This window comes from Humulus lupulus, chromosome 2, assembly GCF_963169125.1.
Source record: "Humulus lupulus chromosome 2, drHumLupu1.1, whole genome shotgun sequence".
In the NCBI taxonomy this organism is placed as follows: Eukaryota; Viridiplantae; Streptophyta; class Magnoliopsida; order Rosales; family Cannabaceae; genus Humulus; species Humulus lupulus.
The window spans coordinates 234,555,506-234,569,075 of record NC_084794.1 but is presented as its reverse complement, the minus strand read 5'-3'; the positions used below and the strand labels follow the sequence as shown (position 1 = coordinate 234,569,075).

Genomic DNA, 13,570 nt, shown 5'->3' with positions numbered 1-13,570 from the left:
TATAGATTCTATGAGACCGTACCAAAACACATGTCTCAGCAATATGCAAAATCGAAAACACATATGCAAAATCAAAAATTAATTTTGAAAACCACAGATTTTATAGATTCTATGAGATTCAAGCTGATAAATCTAACATCTACAACTAAATACTTACCTGGCTTGCCAAGACCGAAGAGAAGAACAAATTTGAGAAGCCCAATGACTGGAAATCGAAGGTTGACAGAGAGATAGAGAAAGATGAGAGAGAAAGAGTGAGGAGTTCGGAGACCGTACCAAGCCGAAGAAATGGGTCTCTTCTTTGTGTCGATATGTTGAAGGAAATGGGTCTCAGAATGGTTGAAGGAAAGAAAATGGGTCTCAGAAATGTTGAAGGGAAATGGGTCTCAGAAATGTTGAAGGAAAGCTCAGAAATGGGTGTCTCGGGTCTCAGAAATGTGGAAGAGAAAGGAAATGGGTGTCTCGGGATTCTCAGGTCTCAGAAATGAAAAAAAAAATCTAATTGGCGGGATGGTGCAATATATTACCGCCCTTTTTTCATAAAGTTGCCCAATATAATACTCTACCATAATACTTTTCTATTAGTATTATATTCATGTGTTATGGAAATGGGTATTTGGTGTAGTGCCACCTTAACCTATTAATAGCACCTAGAAGCATGTTTTTAACCAAGAACTCTGTTTACCCAAAAAATGGCTGCTGATGACGTGGCAAGGATTTCTCACACGTGGTTGAATTGTTGTTTGAATATCGACCAGAGGCACATCACTTCGCCAGGCTTAACTATTAGATACAACCAGGCTTGTCGTATATTTGATTTATTTACTTCTATGATTGTAATCCTATAATAATTGCATTAAATATTTCCTCTTTATTACCTTGATACACGGTTATTAAGGAAAGTTAAGGCCCATTAGCCCGTGTAACCCTCCTTGAGCCTATAAATATGCATGAAATAGCTCAAGGAAGGGACTTTTGGATCTCTTAATCTTTTTTCTGAATATTGAGAGAGAGATATAGTGCGATTATCCATTGTATCATTGTAATTCTCCCAAGGTTTGTGAAACTCAAGAACCCTAGTTCTTTGATCACGGCTTTGAGATTCAATATTAATAATAGCACTAATTGGACGTAGGTCATTACCATACTTTGGGGTCGAACTACTATAAATTGTTGGTGTCTTCTTCTTTATCATTAGATTAAACTCTTAATTGTCATCTCATTTTCTTTCGTATATTTGACTCTGTGTCGTTGACCAAATCGAGGGTCAACATTCTAGTGCATTCATTGAGAGATTGAGAAAAAATTGTAAGAAAATCTAATGGCGAAAACATCCAAGAAGACTGGACAGGCCGCTGGCGCTGCACCATCCCAACCTCCTACCCCAAATGTGGCTGAGAATGAACCACATTTGGAGTATGAAGAAGAGGAATTAGATTTTGAAATGCTAAGAGTAACACTGGGGGTGTTGCAAGATGATTTGGTGAATCTGAGGACCACTCAGGAGAATGCTGCGGAGACAATGGCGCTGCAGCAAAGAGAAATAGATCACCAGCGCCAGGAGCTGAGTGAGCAGCAGGCGGACATGGATCGTCAGCAAAGGGATGCCATGGCCGCTCTTGAAGCAACCATCCAATTGGCTCAGAGTCAGGCTGCACCAGCCTCTCAGACAGATCAGCCGCCGAGTGCACCACATCAGAGGGCTTCCAATCCTAGTCCTCCCCTCCAACTAGCAAGCCCTCAAAGGCCGGAGCAGCCCCCTGTCACTCAGGATGATGTCCCAGTTAGGGATCCTGAGCAGCAGCCTCCCTCTCAGGCTAGTCGAGAAAATCCCCAGCGCCCGAGGCAGAATAGGGCCGGGCAACCGCCTCGCAGCCCTAGACGCCCAGGGGATGAAGAGCTGAATCTATCGAGCAGAGGACAGGGTCCTTCCACCAACAGAAGGAACATTGAGTCAGGCTCTACGGTCAGGGGCCCCCCACGGCATAGCAATGCACGGGGACCCAACGACCAGCGCAGGCCTCCCCATAACGCTCTGGAGATGCCAGCCCGAGGAGGAAATAGCGTGAACAGTCGGTCACGCCCTAGTCAGCCATAATTTAGAGATGGGCATGACTATAATGAAGCCGACTCCAGCAAAGGAAATGTTGGTCGGAGAAATGAGGAAAGAGGTGGAGGCAGGAGCCCCACACCTAGAGAAAATAGGCCAGCTAGCAACGCTGGGGTGCAACCCAGGCAGTAGAACTTTTTTGATTGGCTAGGAGTTAGCGAGCAGAGACGCAGGGACGATGATTTAAGGGACGTACTTAACGACCGCCGCGAGAGGCATGATGAGTACGCTCCCCCAGCACCGGTTGCCCCAGCAGTCCCCGAAGAGGTTTAGGCTCAGATTGATGCTCTGAATCAGGCAGTGCAGCAACTGGTCAGAGGACGAACATCCCACATTGAGTACGATAGGAGGAGGGGCACTCCATTTGTACAAATAATTGCTGCGGCTGAAACCCCCAGTAAATTCAAGATTCCAACATTGCCGAACTTTGATGGGTACGGAGACCCAGTATCTCACGTTAATTAGTTTGAGATACAAATTGATATACAGAAAGTGTCGGAAGATGCCCGCTGCTGGATCTTCCCAGCAACACTGTCTGACACCGCCCAGGAGTGGTTCTTCAAGTTCCCTCCTGCTAGTATAGTATCTTGGGAGATGTTCGTAAAGGAATTTATGGATAATTCTACGCGGGTTGCGTACACCCCACAGAGGCCAACCAGCTGATCAAGACACACCAGAAGGAGGGAGAGCCCTTAAAAGAATACGTCCAACGCTTCATGCGAGCAACAGCTGGGGCCAAAACAGTGGGCGATGAAGGTAAAATGATGGCTCTAACTACTGGGGTTAGGCGCCATTCACCCCTCTGGAGTAGCCTCAGAAAGAATGGGGTAAGAAGTACCCAGGAGTTTTTGGATCGGGCTGATAGATATATCAAGCTCAAGGACGCGATTGCCAATGAAGGGAAATCGCCAGGGAAGGACAAGGGGCCAAAGGAAGAACCCACCAAGGCTGCCAACGGGTCGGAGAAACCCAATGGCAACGGCAAGGGCAACGGGAATGGCAATGGTAGGCATGGTAGAAAGTGGGCAAACAATGAGCTTTCAGCTTCGGACAATAAGCGCCCCAAAGGCAACCGATACGAGCCGAGATTCATTAACTACACGGCCCTTGTTGAAAGCCGAGTAGAAGTCTACCAGGCGACCAGCTCAAGTGTGCCTTACAAACGACCCACACCTATAAGGAAAGATATCTCCAAGAGAGATACGACGAAGTTCTATCGTTTTCAGAATGACTACGGGCACGACACCAATGAATGTAACCAGTTGAAAGACGAGATTGAGTTCATAATTATGCAGGAACATCTAAGGAGATATGTGCGAGCCGTAGGAGGATCCCAGCGAGAGGCTCAAAGTGTCAGCGAGTAGGCGCCTGCACGCCAACACTCGCCACCCCTACAGCCAGCTCCTGTGGCAGGCACTTTACTCACCATCTATGGAGGCCCACACCTTGCAGGGGACAGTGGGAAGACAAGGGAACGATACGCTCGAACCCTATGCCACGAATAAGACATCGAGATGATGAGTGTGGATGTAACGCCCTACTTCCTTAGAGCCGTTACTAAGTGAGTTTTTAAGAAAAAAACAGTGTGCAATGAACTCGCTAACCGAGGTTTTGAAACAAAAGTGTGACTAATTAAAAGTTAAGGCTGTAATCTTTGAAAATGCATCGTTTCATTAAAACTTCTATTATTAAACATTTGGGATCCCAAAAATAAGGTTTGAAAACTAATTACATCTTGAAATAAGGTTACAGTTGAGAAATCATAAAATCATAGATTATTACAGCCATTTTCGAATAAACCCCCAACCAAAGCAGTCGGGCAGGCCAAACATGTACGCGTCGCTTCACGCTCTCCGTACTCATGGTTGGTTGACTCAGTCATTGCCCTTACCTACAACACAGAGCACCCGTGAGCCGAAGCCCAGCAAGAAAACTCATGCAGAACATAACATATGCAATTTATACAGTTTATCATAACAGATAATCCACATACAAACAAGTCAACCATTAGACTAAGCAAACACGGCCATGCCGCCCCCGAAGCCTTACCGAAGCCTGGGGTCTCGGTCCTCACCGTAGGGATATCACACGTATCCCCTGGGTCCTACCCTCACCATAAGCATCCCATGTGCTAGGTGTTACTTCCGGCTCCGCTGCCGTACCCGGCCTACGCCGCACTCGGCCCTTGCCGTTCATTTCATTATAATCATACAAAGCATAAATCAAACAACATTCATACAATTATCAATACATGTAAGTCTACACCCTAACATGTAATGCAATATAGGGCCATGCCCGGAAATCATCTCATCATGCAATATAGGGTCGTGCCCCGCAATCACACTATGGGCCCACGCCCTATCCTACGGGTGTTATAGTTTTCTTACCTATATTCCGAGCCTCCTGATGCACTCACGCCGCGAGCACGGTCCCCTAGCACGAGCCTCACCAATAACCTAGTCACAACACACAAGAAACATCCCTCAATACTAACCAAATCAAAGACCGCTTCCCGGGACCAATCCCGCACTCCCGGGACCTCTAAAACCTTAAAACAACACCCCGGAGACATCCCCCGAACCCCCGGAGCAAAGGCCTAAAATTGCCTAAAAATGCCATCCTGAAATTAGCCTTGTGCCGCGGCACAACTTTCTTGTGCCGCGGCACCCAGAAACCAGAGGCTCCCCGCCGCAGCAAGCAAAACCCGTGCCGCGGCACGCCCTCGCAGACCCAGAATTCTGGGTTTTTCCCTCGCGTTTTCCCGAGCTTCAACCTCTCCAAATCACCCTAAACCAATATCTAAACCCCAAAATTCAATTCCAAGCTTCATATGAACAACTTAACAACCTATAGGCACTAGATACAAGGCCAAAACATCAACACACTCAAGAATCCACCCCTTGATTCCCATTTTCAGCAACTCAAACACACTAACTCAAGCTCTAGATTTTACAAATCAAAACAGAAATCAAAACTTAAATGTGTATAAAACCCTTACCTCAAATAGAGAACCCACACAAAGTCCTTGATCTCCTCCTAGACTCCCACTTCTCCTTCTCTTCTTCTCTTGCCCTAACTTCTTTCTCCTTCTCTTTCTTCTCTTCAATTTCTATCAAGCCTCAAGTGACATAAATGCCCAAACCGTATACCCCTAAATCCCAGCTGCAAAATGTCTATAACCCTTGCCAAATGACCATTTTACCCTTTCCTACTAATCATCCTTAGCTAAACCTCATAGGGCACTTAAGTCTTTACACTTCATTTCAATTCTATCACTTTTACCTTAAAACTTGTTACCCACAGCAGTAACTAATGGTTACCCAGGTTACTAAATCTCCAATAACCATTACCCGCTAAATCTCAACTTAACCATAAAATTCCCGAGGTACCCCTAGGCTCCTCCCGAGCCGAGTACAGAAATCCCGTTGTGACTCTTGAGTTAACTAGCTCTCTAGGACCGTCTCGGCACGTGCATCACAATAATGAAACCACACTCACGTGGTGCAATTCACAGAATACAATTATCACATATCAATACAGTTATGCCCAATATGGCCAAAATTACAATTACGCCCTTCTAACACGATCCGGGCCTACATGCATACTAGAAAACATAGCCATGCATCTCAGTTAAACAAATAGCCAAATAACATGCTTTAAATCATAACCATGCATTTAACTCACAAAATCACACATAAATCCCAACCTGCCCTCCTGGCACACTAATCAAGGCCCTTAAGCCTTATTAGCGAATTTGGGTCATTACAGTGGAGGATCGAGCACCAAAGAAAGCTTGAAAAGAGGAGGAATTAATAACCTTCTCTAAAGATGATGCCCAACACGTACGATTCCCACACTCCGATCCGCTGGTCGTGGACATGCAAATTGCCAACATGACGGTGAAGAGGGTGTTGGTTGACACAGGAAGCTCGGTCAACATCCTATACAAGTCTTCATTGGAGAGAATGAAGTTGTTTGTCAAGGACCTGGAGCCATGCAACCAAACCATCTATGGTTTTTCCAGCAAAGGGCTCGCCCCAACTGGGTCAATTAGGCTTCCAGTTACAGCAGGTATTATGCCTACTAACAGGACGTTACTCACTACTTTCATAGTAGTTGATTGTCCTTCGGCATACAATGCAGTAATTGAGAGGCCAATCCTGGTCGACCTACGAGTCGTCACGTCAATATGGCACCTTGCCATGAAATTCCCAATAGACGCAGGGGTAAGATGCGTTTTGGGAAATCAGCGGGAAGCGAGGGAGTGCTACAATGCCTCAATAACCAAGGCAAAGAAATGTGTATCAAGAGATGTTCCCAGAAAAGAGTTGCAAATGGCAATCGATGCTCAGGCCCAGTCAGGTGATAATGTCACCAAATAGGGCGTTGCCCAAAGTGAGGATAGAGACTTGGATCCTCGCTTTGGGGATTTTGAGAAGGAGTAGGACCCATCGAGGATCTTGAAGAGGTCCAACTCGATGAAGAAAATCCGACCAGGGTTGTGAAAGTTGGTAAAAACTTAGAGATAACAACAAAACAAGCACTGATGAAATTTTTTAGGAGGAACCGGGGAGTCTTTGCCTGGTCGCACAAAGACATGGTCGGGATAGACCCTGCAGTCATCATCCATGTCCTGAACATCGACAAGATTTATCCACTGATGCAACAGAAAAGAGGGCTGCTTGGCAAGGATAGATCAAAGGCCTTAAGAGAAGAAGTTGAGAAGCTGAAGGAGAATGGGTTCATCAGGGTGGTGTTTTATCCACAATGGGTCTCTAATCCTGTACTAGTTCCCAAGCCAAATGGCAACTGGCAAACATGCATGGATTTCACAGATCTTAATAAAGCCTGCCCCAAATATTGTTTCCCACTCCCAAGAATCGACCAACTGGTCGATGCCACTGCAGGACACGAGATTCTTTCATTTATGGATGCATACTCCAGGTATAATCAGATTAGTATGCATCCTCCTGATGAGGATCACACTAGCTTTCGAACTGATATAGGGCTTTACTGGTACAAATTAATGCCCTTCGGTTTGAAAAACGCTGGTGCGACTTACCAACGATTAGTCAACCACATGTTTAAGGAGCTAATCGGCACAAACATGGAGGTCTATGTCGACGACATGCTGGTAAAGTCAAAGAAGGCAGAAGGACATATAGAGGATTTGAAGAGTATTTCAACGCCTTTAACAAATATCAGATGAAGCTGAATCGCATCAAATGCTCCTTCGAAGTAGGATCAGGGAAGTTCTTGGGATTTATAGTTAACTCGAGAGGAATTGAAGCCAATCCTGAGAAGATAAAAGCCCTGATCAATATGAAATCGCCAGCAAAGATTAAGGATGTTCAAAGTTTGACTGGAAGAATTGCCGCTCTTAGTAGATTTATTTCGAAATCAACAGATAGGTGCATTCCATTTTTAATCTACTTAGAGGCAACAAAAAGTTCGAATGGACTGAGGAATGCGAGCAGGCTTTCCAAGCATTAAAGACTCACATGGCGCAACAACCCATCCTATCCAAGTTAGTCGATGAAGAAACTTTGTTTGTCTATTTGGCGATTACAGAGTACGCTGCTAGTGCTGTTTTAGTAAGAGAAGAATAAGGCGTACAAAAGGTCGTTTACTATGTAAGCAAAAGGCTAATTGGAGCGGAGCTGCGATATCCACCAATTGAAAAGTTAGCCTATTGCTTAATTTTGGCCTTGAGGAAGCTGCGACCTTACTTTCAAGCTCACCCAATCACAGTTTTGACCGACCAACCCCTACGGCAAGTTCTTCAAAAGCCAGAGGTGGCGGGAAGATTGTTGAAATGGGTAGTCGAACTTGGGCGGTTCGATATCTCTTACTTACCGCGAGAAGCGATAAAAGGGAAAGCCCTGGCTGACTTCATTACAAAATTCACTGAAATTACAGCTAGCGAGTAGACCGAATAGCCTGAGTTTCAAAATCAACCTCCCTCATGGAAGTTATTTACAGATAGCTCTTCCAATGAGCATCATGCAGGGGCAGGGGTGATCCTGATTATGCCTGAAGGGCATCGTTTTCATTGTGCAATCAGGTCTGACTTCACTGCTTCCAACAACGAGGTTGAGTATGAAGCATTGCTCGCTGGGTTACGATTAGCCAAGCACATGAATATAAAGATACTTGACATCTACAGTGACTCCCATCTGGTGGTAAATCAGGTCATGGGAGAGTACCAAGCCCGAGGTTTAAAGATGGTTGCCTATTTAAACGAAACAAAGGATCTATTAGCATAGTTTGACAGATACACCCTTCAGGAAGTACCTCGCGACCAGAATTCAAACTCTGATTCTTTGGCCAAGCTAGCAAGCGCAAAATATGTTGATACTCTGAACATAGTGCAAGTTAAACGACTGTCTATACCAAGCATCCAAGCAGAGGAGACCACTCTGGTGATCCAGGTGGTAGATACATGGATGGCACCGTACGTAGAGTATCTGACGCAAGGCATGTTACCAACGGACAGAAACAAAGCTAGGACCCTTCAGTGATAGGCTGCTAAGTACATCCTAGTCCATGGAATCTTGTACCGAAGGGGATACTCAATGCCACTCCTCAGATGTGTTTCAAAAGAGAAGGCCAAAGAATTGATGAAAGAAGTACATGAAGGCTTTTGCGGGGACCACGCTGGGGGCGAAGTTTGTCGAAGAAGATCCTGAGGCAAGGGTATTTCTGGTCAACAATGATTGAAGACTCGATGGAATTCGTACGAAGGTGTGACAAGTGCCAGAGATTCTCCAAAATCCCACGAGCACCCCTTAATGAACTAAAAATGATGCAAAGTCCGTGACCGTTTGCAGTTTGGGGTATCGATTTGATTGGATCCTTGCCCACTGGAAAGGGCGACATCAAGTATGTTGTGGTTGCTATCTACTACTTCACTAAATGGGCTGAAACTGAGCCACTCACAACCATAACAACCAAGAAGGTGCTGGACTTTGTTGTTAAAAACATTGTTTGTCGCTATGGATTGCCAAGGAAAATCATCTCAGACAACGGCACGCAGTTTGATAGTGATTTATTCACGGACTTTTGTGAACGGCATGGGATTATCAAAAGCTTTTCTTCAGTCACTCATCCCCAAGAAAATGGACAAGTCGAAGCAGTCAACAAAACGCTAAAGGATACCCTGAAAAAAAGACTAGAAGAAGCTAAGGGTGCATGGACAGAGCAATTGCCTGAAGTCCTTTGGTCATGCAGAACTTCCCATCGAACAGCAACAGGCCATACTCCATTTTCTTTGGCTTATGGGTATGAGGCTATGTTGCCATTGGAGTTAGATCCGTCCTTAAATCATAGAATAACGTACGATCAAGGCTCTAACAGCCAATTATTAATGGAATCCCTGGACTTGATCGATGAGAAACGTGAACAAGCCCAAGTCCGAGTAGCTGCGTACCAGCAAAAAGTCGCCCGGTACTTCAACTCTAAAGTACGCGAGAGAAAATTCAACGTCGGAGATTTAGTACTTCGAAGGGTTTTCCTCAACACCCGCAATCAGGCTGCTGGGGTACTCGGACATAATTGGGAAGGATCATACTAGATTGAAGAAGTCCTCCATCCAGGCACCTACAAACTTGCTCGCTTAAATGGAAATCTCATTCCTCGCTATTGGAATGGAGAACACCTGCGCAAGTACTATCAATAAACAATTCTTCTTAAAAGAATTGGCTTGTATTAATTTTACTTTTTACAAGTCATGAAAAAGGGTTGGTCATTTTATGTGATTAATCGCTTATAAGTGTAAGATCTTATTGATCACTCGTACAGACACGTTTTGTCCATTTATTATGAGAAATATAAGGGACTGTCTGCAGCCAGTCATTCTTTCCAATTATTGTATTTATTACAAGTATTTGCTCATTACGTGTGTTGTTTTGCTGTATTATCGTTTTAATTATTTTCTCCGAGCAGTAATGTTTGAACAAGTTTTGGTCAAGGCAAGTGACTAAGGACCTAATGCTCCTCAATCACTTGGGGGCATATAAGGCATCTAGTAAGCAAAGTATATCAAAAGGTATGTAAACACATGAGAAAAATAAGTGAAAGCATGCTAGGGTACTTAGAGTATTTTTCAAAATTTTGTATTTTGTTAAATCAAACCAAAGTACTATGCTAGGTTTGGTCATGCGAACAAATGTTATAATAAAAGGAAAATAATATGATATCTTAAGGAAACGTTTTACACCGCGAGGAGCTACTACTCGGTTGTAATTGTTCAATTAAAAGTAAAAGTTGCCCATGCAGCAATAAAATTTTAGCTAAAAAATTAAAGTGTCTTTACATCACGTCCTGTAGGTCGTGTAATTAAATGATTAAAAGATAAAGAAAAATAGCAGACTACGAGGCAGGAGGATCTTGAGGGGTGTCCTGGTCAACGACAATTGTAGCTTCATTGTCCGCCCCTTCCACTCCAGTGGCCAAAGAGATTTCAGGCGAGGTAGGTATCTTTGCTCTCTCTTCTTCTGCCAGGCGAGCAACGCAACGCGCTATCTCAGCATGCCTCGTGCACTCGGGAAGATATCTGAAGTTGGCCTCCTGGTTGTGTTTTCAGAAGTCATAGAAACACTTAACCGTGGCATTCTTGTACCTCTCGAAATTGTTGGTGTTGGCTTTTTCAAGTTCCTCGATTCGGCTTTCTAGCGTTGTTGTCTCCTGTCTGCTCGCAATCAGGTCCTACTCGAGCTTTTTAGCCTCACGATAGTAGATGTAGTTAGACTCCTTGAACTGGTCTCTTGACTCGACGACCTTGTCCAGATCAGCTTGCTTCTCCTTCAACTCCACAGCTAGCTTGTTCTTCTCCTTGAGCAATGCTGCGTTTGTCCTCTGAGCTACCTCAAGCTGTTCAGTATATTTGGCTTCGGCAACTTTGAGTTCTTCAGCGTGCCGTTTCTCGGAAGCCTTGGACTATTCGGTGATGGCTCCCAAGTGGAGACGGCCAGCAGTCACGGTTAGCATTGCCTGCGATCAGCACGAAAGTTAAATTGACTATAATAAATAAGAGGATGTAGTCTCCATAGAAGAAAGACAACTTACACTTGCAAGATCGTTTAGAGCACGGGTTAAGATCTGGTTGACGTCCATCGTCTCTGTCCCAGCCATCGCTTCTCGGCAACGTTCGTGCCTCAAGATTTTAGCCATCCTGTCTTTGGCTGATCTTAGGGCACGGCTCGATATGTCACCCTATGTGGAAGCAGGGGCAGCCTGCTGAGTCTTGTCAGCTGGAGCTAGCGGGGAAGGTGTCGACCCAGCTGGAGCAGGCAGAGTTTGCTGATCGAGGGGAGAAGGAGGTGGTGTTGCATTTGTGGAAGGTACGTCTGTTGGAGGGTCAGCAGTACGGGTTTTCTTGGCCGGAGGCGCTTTACTGCTTTCCCCGTGATGCCACTTGCTTGCTTTCTTCTTGCTCGCAGGAGCTTCAGGAGCCTCGGGAGCATAGTACATATCGAACACATTTTCGGATTCCATGTCTACAAGAAAGCAAATACATGAACAGTGAGATAGTTCAAACGACTGAGTATGTTATGTCAGGAAAAGAAACAAAGAAAATCGTAAGTAAAATACCCGAGCTATCATTACTGGTCACTACATTATATACTCTACTAGTGTTACACTCACTCTCTAGCATGAAGAAGTCTGAATCTAAATTGGGAGCGTACTTAAAATTGTTGTCCTTGTCAAACAAGTGACAGGGAATTGGAAAATTTTCTAAGAGCGAAAGATCAGTACCGTTCTCATCCGAAGATTCATCGAGAGGTTCGGTGTCGGTGGGGCGGGTGGAGCAGCAGCTTGCGGGGTGCTGGAGGGTTCCCTGATTGTTACTCCAGTTGTCCTCCTCCTTTGAGGTTGTGACACGTTTGGGTGCTGCTCGGGAATCTCCTCGCCAGTGGCACTTCCTGCTGTTGACTCCCTCACATCCTTGTGAGGAGCCAAAAGCCCAACCAGCCTAAGGTTAGCCTCTGTGACCAAATGCTTGATGCTCTTCTCTACATCAGTCAAGCTGGCCAAGAGGGCTGATCGGATTTCCATGTCTGGTGTAGGGTCTGGTCACAACCATGGGCCTGAAAGGCGCTAAAAATCTAAGGGAAATGCAGCAAAAAATTAAAGAAAAATAAACGACCAGTGGTACAAAGACTTTACCTCCTTGTGTGAAGGCCAGGTTGTTTGCGACCATGTTAGTAGTCAGAAAGTACTCCAGGTGGTACTTCCCCACGTTCGAGATAAAAGTAGTGTCAGTCAGGAAAGTGCGACCTGTTTCCTGGTGAGAGAAGTGGAAAAACCGTGTGTTTTCTTGGTTGGGGTTGGATTTTAGGTCAAACAGGTAGTTGACCTCATGAGGTGTGGGGACAGGCCATTTCTTATGGCTATAAAGGATATAGAGTGCTGAGAGCATTCTATATCCATTAGGGGTTATTTGAAAAGGAGCGACCCCGAAATAATTGGCCACTCCCTAGAATAAAGGATGAAGAGGCAAGATCGCTCCTGCCTCGATGTGATATCTCGACCAGGCGCTGAAAGCGCCTCCACGCAAATTCCCCCGTTGGTCTTTAGTGGGTTGGACTAGAGTCACCCCAGGAAGTCCATATTTTTTAATGTAAGTGGCAATCATCCTAATCGTAACTCGGCTAGGAGGGGGACTTACCATTCAACATTTGGTTGAATGGAATTTCGAAGTTGAGCGTGAGTTTGGATGCTAGGGTCAGGGATATTTCTTTCTCGACCACTGGTCGAGGGAATTTCAGCCTGAGGAGCAAGCTGATTTGAAGGGTTGGAAGGTTTCTTCTTCTGGACTTTAGACTTAACATGACCCATAATTTGGTGTGGGGATGATGAAATGTTTGGGGTAGCTCAAGAAAAAGGAATTTCTGGTATCAATAGCGACATTTTCTCCTAGTCCTCAAGCAATTGGACTAGCAAGTCGTCTTCGATAGGCCTCTCACTTCCCCACGGATCTTGCATGAAAAGTTGCGAACAGAGAAAGGGGGAGATGAGAACATAAAGCCTAAAAATTTGTGTTGAGAGTTGGAATAATGTTGCTCACATATAGAAGTTAAGCTTTTATACGGCCAGCAACATTCTAGCAAAAACACTACATTTTATACGAGCAGTTTGAGAAATGGGTTAAAAAGCGAAAGTAATAAGTTTTTCAGAAAAAGCTTTTTCGACTCCGAAAGAGCAAGAAAAACTCAGTTTTTCAACTCAATTAAAAATCGAATTCTTACTTCGATTTTATGCCTTAAATCTACAATCTCGACTATCAAACTGACTCCTAACTCCTATAAAATGTTATTTCACTACCCTATCAAGCATCGATCAATATGCTCATTACCCCAAAATAGTTTCAGTCAAGAACACAGATTTGAATACATAAAAAAATAGTTTTGCATGGCATCTCAAACGTCCAAGAGGTTCGTAAAACTTACTTGGATGAAA

At 44.7% G+C, this 13,570-nt stretch overlaps 1 protein-coding gene across 1 annotated transcript in view; it reads right to left on the bottom strand.

The window, feature by feature from the left end:
* Positions 1-11,323: 11,323 nt before the first annotated feature.
* The window catches only part of LOC133815266 (uncharacterized), a gene marked incomplete at its 5' end in the record, with an annotated part of 34,973 nt that continues 32,726 nt past the window's right edge, over positions 11,324-13,570 (bottom strand). Inside the window, one exon of the mRNA XM_062248121.1 lies at positions 11,324-11,607. Coding sequence (XP_062104105.1) covers positions 11,324-11,607 — 284 coding nt within the window. The remainder of the gene's footprint in view (positions 11,608-13,570) is intronic.